General features: G+C 48.9%; 1 protein-coding gene across 2 annotated transcripts in view; it reads right to left on the bottom strand.

Moving 5' to 3' along the window:
• Nucleotides 1-764: 764 nt before the first annotated feature.
• LOC122548295 (lysophosphatidic acid receptor 1-like) overlaps nt 765-7,467 on the bottom strand; it is an 85,327-nt gene continuing 78,624 nt past the window's right edge. For both annotated transcript variants that reach the window (XM_087983158.1, XM_087983157.1), the window contains exon 3: nt 765-4,465. In XM_087983158.1, the coding sequence (XP_087839284.1) occupies nt 4,158-4,465 (308 nt within the window). In that variant the 3' untranslated portion in view covers nt 765-4,157. The remainder of the gene's footprint in view (nt 4,466-7,467) is intronic.

Here is a 7,467-nt window from a genome sequence, read left to right as displayed (position 1 = left end):
GGCCAAAACATTTCCTCAGCCCTGAAGCTCTCCCGACCTGCCCAGCTCCTTTTCCACCTATCCACTCCACCCTCTCCTCCCTGACCTATCACCTTCATCTCCTTCCCCACTGACCTATTGTACTCTATGCCACTCTCTTCCCACCCCCACCCTCCTCTAGCTTATCTCTCCACGCTTCAGGCTCTCTGCCTTTATTCCTGATGAAGGGCTTTTGCCCGAAACGTCGATTTTGCCTGTCCTCGGATGCTGCCTGAATTGCTGTGCTCTTCCAGCACCACTGATCCAGAATCTGGTTTCCAGCATCTGCAGTCATTGTTTTTACCTCCTTGATTTTAACCCTACTGCGAATCCTCTTGCAAGGATGCCTGCCTTGAAGAAGTTTTCCTCCTCTCTCTACAAGAATCTCAGGGAGTCTCTCTCTCACTGCAACTCCCAGGTCATTTCATCAGCCCTGAAGCTCTTCCGACCTGCCCAGCTCCTTTTCCACCTATCCACTCCACCCTCTCCTCCCTGACCTATCACCTTCATCTCCTTCCCCACTGACCTATTGTACTCTATGCCACTCTCTCCCCACCCCCACCCTCCTCTAGCTTATCTCTCCACACTTCAGGCTCTCTGCCTTTATTCCTGATGAAGGGCTTTTGCCCGAAACGTCGATTTTGCCTGTCCTTGGATGCTGCCTGAACTGCTGTGCTCTTTCAGCACCACTGATCCAGAATCTGGTTTCCAGCACCTGCAGTCATTGTTTTTACCTCCAAAACAGTTTTACCCCAACCATCCCAAGGCCATGAGTTTCCACTGGGCACGGCATTATTGTACAAGGTGAACAGTCCAAGACTGTTTAAAAAACAAGTACAGAATCCATTTCCATACAGTCCCGGTAACCCCTGGGTAGTTGTTATAGGAGGTATTTGGGTGGCAGAGTGGTTAACACCACTGCTTCACAGGGACCTGGATTTGATTCCAGCCTCAGGTGACTGTCTGTGTGGAATTTGCACATTCGCCCTTGCCTGCGTGGGTTTCCTCCTACAGTCCAAAGATGTGTAAATTAGAGTGGATTTGCTATGCTAAATTGCTGATAGTATCCTGGGATGTGCAAGCTAGGTGGGTTAGCCATTGAAATCAGAGGGGTGTGGGTCTGGGTGGGATGCTTTTCACATGGTCAGTATTGATAGGCTGAATGGCCTGCATCCACACTTTTTATTCTATGATCTGACAGAGATTCAAAGTTTGAGGATGGACTGGACTTTATGCGCACTGAACCAACGTTTAGCAAAAAGTTTTTGCGATCATTTTATTCTTTCATAAAAACACTGTCAATAATTAAAAGTTCCAACTTTACAGAAGCAACTATACAACTCAGTACAAAAGATATGAGAATACACCACTGTTCGCTGAGCAGGGACTGTTATCCGAGGGTAGACACTGTTGGGAACCGGGACAGACAGAGACAGAGAGAGAGAGACAGACAGACAGACAGAGAGAGTGCGAGAGCGACAGCAGCACCACTTAAGGGCAGAACTGCTTTTGTCTAAACCTGTTCAGCTCCAGGTTCAGTTCCAGGAGAAGGAGAATCCCAAAGAGGGAGTGTGTGTGTGTGCTTGTGTGAGAGAGAGAGGGTGAGTGTGTGTGTGTGAGAGAGAGAGAGAGAGAGAGAGAGACACACACAGAGCCCAACCTCATCCACACTGAGCAACTGAGGCTCATTAAGATAGAGACTGAGAGTCATGAAAGGGGAATGTTGAAAGCTGACAAGGAAGGGCATTGACAGGGAATGGCCCTGGTGTCTGAGGACATGGGCTGTTTCAAGGGGTGGCAGATGGGTGTGGCAAGTTGGGGAACGTAGGTTATGAAGAGAGAGAGGGAGAGGGATGAAAAGTAAGACAGAGAGAGGGAAACAGACTAAATAAAAGGAGACTCTAGCCCGAGCCTCTGGCAGGAATCAGACCGTGCCCAGAGACCTGTTCCTGGCTGCTGGTAAGACAGAGAACATCTAGACCCCCATCCAGAGGGCCAACCCCCCAACATCATTTCAATAAGAGGTGAGCCTCCTTGAGGGAGGGAAGGATGCTTTTCCTCACCCTAGGGCTGGCTGGGAACCTCAACTGCAGGCAGTGTACATATATACACACACACACACACACAGACGCAGGATCTCATCACCCAAGAGTCCCTGTTGAGGCAGCTGGGGGGCAGCCCCTCAAAACACTGCATTGTTTCCCTTTGGGGGCAGATGCCAGTTTCACAGGTTCCCCCCACGCAACAGAGCCCCAAGAATAATTTCTTCACAGTCACCACACCCACAGGAGGATGAGAGCATATTCTCCCCCCCGCCTGAGGCAGGAGGGCTGCGCTGGGTAGCCCAGGTGATTAACTGATGCTGGAAGTCAGTGCAACAGTTAAAATGGAACATGTTTGAACAACTGACAATCTCTCAGTGAAATACAAAGGATTATTGGCTTCAGGGTGGATTAGTGAGAGCAAGAAGCAGATGGCGCATGGGAGTACGTGAAACAGAATGTGAGAGAGATGGGGGCAGAGAAAGAGAGGGACAGAGAGCACAAGGAAAAAAAGGCGCAGAAAGAAAAATCGACAGGCAGAGAGAAAAAGAGAGACAGAGCACAAGAGAAAGAATGCAGACTCAAAGAGACAGACAGAACATTACACAGATTGTTTGAGAGAGTGCAAGGGTGAGTGAGTGAGAAAGACAGAATTAGAAACACATACTTACACAGTACATGAGAGAGCACATGCAGGGGGAAAGCAAGAGAGAGAGAGCACACGTGTGTGTATGTGGTGCATGCGTGTGTTTGTATCGTACATTTTCAGTCAGGCAGGCCCATCCTGAGCTCAAACATGGTCAAGCATCAGGAAGCTATCCATCCATGGGAGGCCCTAATTCAACTATGACCCGCTCCAGAAACCCAAGACTCCCAACCAACAGGAGATTACCTTCCAGGCCTATGGGCTTTGGATAGCTCACAGTGTGGGTATAGATGGTCCAGCTGCCCCAACCCCAGCTTGGAAAATGAGGGCAATTTTTCAAAGTAAAGTATCCCAGGGACCACCCCCTCCCCTCAGGACTAGTCTGGGAGGGGTTAGAGTCGGCCTCAGGTGATTTACTGTGACACTCCTGTGAACTGCATGAGGCCCCTATCACCTCCTGTGACAACCTTGGGTAAGCCACAGCCCAGAGAGCAGGCAGCGGAGAGAGCCACAAATCTCAAACTCTTGTCACCCACCTTTTCCCCATACCAACCCCTCCCTGTGTCTTACAGCACTCTCAGCAGAAATTGGCAAGACATCATGAAATGTGGTTAAGGCATTTACAAACAAAACGTCTTTCTCAGTTCCAGTCTCAAAAACGCAGCCACAGTTAGGTGGGTGTTTTGCCCGAGTGGTTCCACACAACAGACTGGGAACAAAATGTGATCATGAGAATACTGTTCTTGCAAGCAGGTCAATTTCTTCTTCAAAAACAAGATCAAGACTGGAAAAGGTACACCACGTTCCCCTCCCTCCCCCTTATCCTGTAGCTCCAGAAACAAGGAATCAAATGCAATCCTGTCGAGGCTCGCTTCCTAAGCTCTTGTCCCATTCAGAAGATCAGCCAAGGTCAGTCCCCATAGACGTGGGATTGTTGCAGACATTGGGACTGCCGCTTGATCCCGGAATTCCAATGGGAAATGTTAGAGCGCCCCTTTCTTCCCTCCCTCCCAGAGCCAGGCACTAGGGTATTTCCTGGATGGATTCTTCCTGGGGACAGGAAGGAGTGGGAGTGGATATACTGAAAAGAGGTGGTTAGTAAATGCCCGACAGGGCATCTTGCGGCCTGCAGTAAAACGCCCCAGACCCCTCCTCCTCGATCAGCAAGTCATTTCAGATGGAGGGTCCCACTCTAGGAATTCCCTGAGCCTCTGGGAGAGAAGACAATGACTTGGCAACCCCCACAACCAATTACCCCCCTCACCATACTCTGGGGGTGGGGATTGTCTGATCAGAACAAAAGGTTGACCTTTGAAAGGGCTTGACTTCACCTGGGATCTTTCTGTGTAACCCGACACAGAAGCCCTGGGCTATATTCAGGGGTATTTGGGATTGGGGGTTTATTTAGAGGCAGGGAGAAGGGATGCCCTGGGTTTGCTCAGGCACCATGTTTACAAGGTGGAGTGTTCCTGGGAGGTTGAGGCCCGTTGGTTGGAGGTCAGCATCTGCTGCATGAGAATGTGAGATTTGATGGGGTCCTGGAAGGTACCACTGCGATTACACGGCCAACAGAGGATCCGACGGAAGGTGTGCAGCATCTCTTCATCACGGTATGAGTAGATCAGTGGGTTAATCAGGGAGTTCAGCTCAGCCAGTAACAGGAAGTATTTCTCCACCTTCAGGATGTCACAGCTCCGGCAATCCACCCCATCGAGCAGCAACACCACCAGGCCTGGGGTCCAACAGATCACAAACGCACCTACAACAAGGAGCAGAGAGTCAGAGACAGCAAGGCACAGGTCAGCAACACTGTGGGCACAAGGTCAGAGATACCACAGGCACAGGGGCACAGGATCAGGGCAGCATGGCACAGGTCAGAGACACTGCAGGCACAAAGGCCAGGACACCACTAGCATGAATGTAGCTAGTTCGCACACAAACACCACCACGCCCACTCCCAATTCCCCTCTCAAGCCTGTCCCCACCCTATATCCATCCTTGACCCTCATCCTGACACCCATCCTGAGCCCTCACCCACAACCTGCCACCTTTACCCGCTCCGGCATACATGTGACTCCAGCCCCACAGGAATGAAAGTGACCTTTCACCACCCACAGCAATGGCTAAAGAAACCCCACAGTTCAGGAGCCAAGGGGATAATTGAAAGGCAGGTTTGCCAGCAATGACCAAATCCCGCGATTTTCTCCATAATTAAAGGCAGAATGCCCCCCCCCTCCACTACCGCCCTGTCATTGGATTAATTCTCAAAGTCAATCCAGAATCTACAATGCCCAAGAGGATGTTTATCTTCCAATTAAACAATTGGACTCCTCCCTTCACCCTAATTCCAAGAAATATTTAGAGTGTGTAAATTCTGAGCCATGTAGTTAGTTTTGGCTTGTCCGGGCGAGGCACTATTGCAGTTTTACTAGGAATCTCCTTCTCTTTCCTCAGTTACAGCCTGCCTGCACCTGTTGGGTGTCTAACGGACTGTCATTCCTGGAGAAGCTGCTAGGATCCAGTTTTCAAAACAACCATTTCCAGCACAGACAGCAGTACAACCTGGCTTTCAAAAGCAAACTATTTTCAACCAACCTGTTAGCACATTGAGTCATAGATATATACAGCACGAGAATAGATCCTTCAGTCCAACTCACCCATGCCAACCAGATATGCTAACCTAATCCAGTCACACCTGCCAGCACCCGGCCCATATCCCTCCAAACCCTTCCTATTCATATACCTATCCAGATGCCTTTTAAATGTTGCTATTGATCCAGCCTCCACTTCCTCTGGCAACTCATTCCTTACAGGCACCACCCTGTGTGAAAAAGTTGCCCTTTAGGTCTCTTTTATATCTTTCCCCTCTCACCCTAAATCTATGCTAATTCTGGACTCCCCACACCAGGGGAACAACTTTGTCTCTTTATCTTATCCATGCCCTTCATGATTTTATAAACCTCTATAAGGTCACCCCTCAGCCAGGGAAAATAGCCACAACCTATTTAACCTCTCCCTACAGCTCAAATCCTCCAACCCTGGCAACATCCTTGTACATCTTTTCTGAACCCTTTCAAGTATCAAGACATCCTTCCGATAGGAAGGAGACCAGAATTGCATGCAATATTCCAACAGTGTGCAATGTCGTGCACAGCTGCAACATGACCTCCCAACTCCTGTACTCAATACCCTAACCAATAAAGAAAAGCATACCAAACACCTTCTTCACTATCATATCTTCCTGCGATTCTACTTTCAAGGAGCTATGAACCTGCACTCCAAGGTCTCTTTGTTCAGTAACACTCCCTAGGACATTACCATTAAGTGTACAAGTCCTACTAAGATTTGTTTTTCCAAAATGCAGCACCTCACATTTATCAAAACTAAACTTCATCTGCCACTCCTCAGCCCATTGGCCCATCTGGTCAAGATTCCGTTGTAATCTGAGGTAACCTTTTTCACTGTCCACTGCACCTCCAATTTTGATGTCATCTCCAAACTTACTAACTCTTATGCTCATATCCAAATCATTTATATAAATGACGATAAGTAATGGACCCAGCACCAATCCTTGTGGCACTCCACTGGTCACAGGCCTCCAGTCTAAAAAACAACCCTCCACCACCACCACCCTCTGTCTTCTACCTTTGAGCCACTTCTGCATCCAAATGGCTAGTTCTCCCTGTATTCCATGAGATCGAATCTTGCTAACCAATCCCCCATGGGGAACCTTGTCAAACGCCTTACTGAAGCCCACATAGATCACGTCTACTGCTCTGCCCTCATCAATCCTCTTTGTTATTTCTTCAAAAAACAAAATCAATTTCGTGGGACATGATTTCCCACGCACAAAGCCATGTTGACTATCCCTAATCAGTCCTTGCCTTTCCAAATACATGTACATTCTGTCCCTCAGGATTCCCTCCAACAACTTGCTCACCACCGACGTCAGGCTCACTGGTCTATAGTTCCCTGGCTTGTCTTTACCACCTTCCTTAAATAGTGGCACCACGTTAGCCAAACTCCAGTCTTCAGGCACCTCACCTGTGACTATCGATAATACAAATATCTCAGCAAGAGGCCCAGCAATCACTTGCCTTGCTTCCCACAGAGTTCTCGGGTACACCTGATCAGGTCCTGGGGATTATGCATTTCAAGACATCCACACTTCCTCCTCTATAATATGGACATTTTTCAAGATGTCACGGGGCGGCACGGTGACTCAGTGGTTAGCACCGCCAGGGATGAGGCTTGCTTCCCGCCTTTGTGCAAAATCCACAGTTGCCCTTCTCCCAGTGTCTGCGCGGGTTTCCTCCGGATGCTCCAGTTTCCTCCCACAATCCAAAGATGCACAGTTCAGGTGAATTGGCCATGCTAAATTGCCCGTAGTGTTAGGTACATTAATCAGAGGGAAATATTGGGTAGGGGAATGGGTCTGGGTGGGTTACTCTTCAGAGGGTCGGTGTGGATTTGTTAGGCCGAACAGCCTGTTTCCATACTGTAGGGAATCTAATCTAATCACCATCTATTTCCCTACAGTCTCTATCTTCCATGTCCTTCTCCACAATGTTGCAAAGCACATTGGAACTGGCTGGGTTTAAACTCAGGCAGGCAGAAGTGGGTACAGCAGATGCTGGAGATTAGAGTGGTGCTGAAAAAGCACAGCAAATCAGGCAGCATCCGAGAAGCAGGAGTATTGTCAGGAATAATGAAGGGCCTTTGCCCGAAACATCACTTTTCCTGCTCCTCGGATGCTGCCTG

The sequence above is a fragment of the Chiloscyllium plagiosum genome, unplaced genomic scaffold, assembly GCF_037043375.1.
Source record: "Chiloscyllium plagiosum isolate Xiang-an unplaced genomic scaffold, Cpla_swu_hap1 HiC_scaffold_45, whole genome shotgun sequence".
NCBI classification, from domain to species: Eukaryota; Metazoa; Chordata; class Chondrichthyes; order Orectolobiformes; family Hemiscylliidae; genus Chiloscyllium; species Chiloscyllium plagiosum.
The sequence above is the reverse complement of the archived record's forward strand: the minus strand, read 5'-3'. Positions and strand labels throughout refer to the sequence as shown.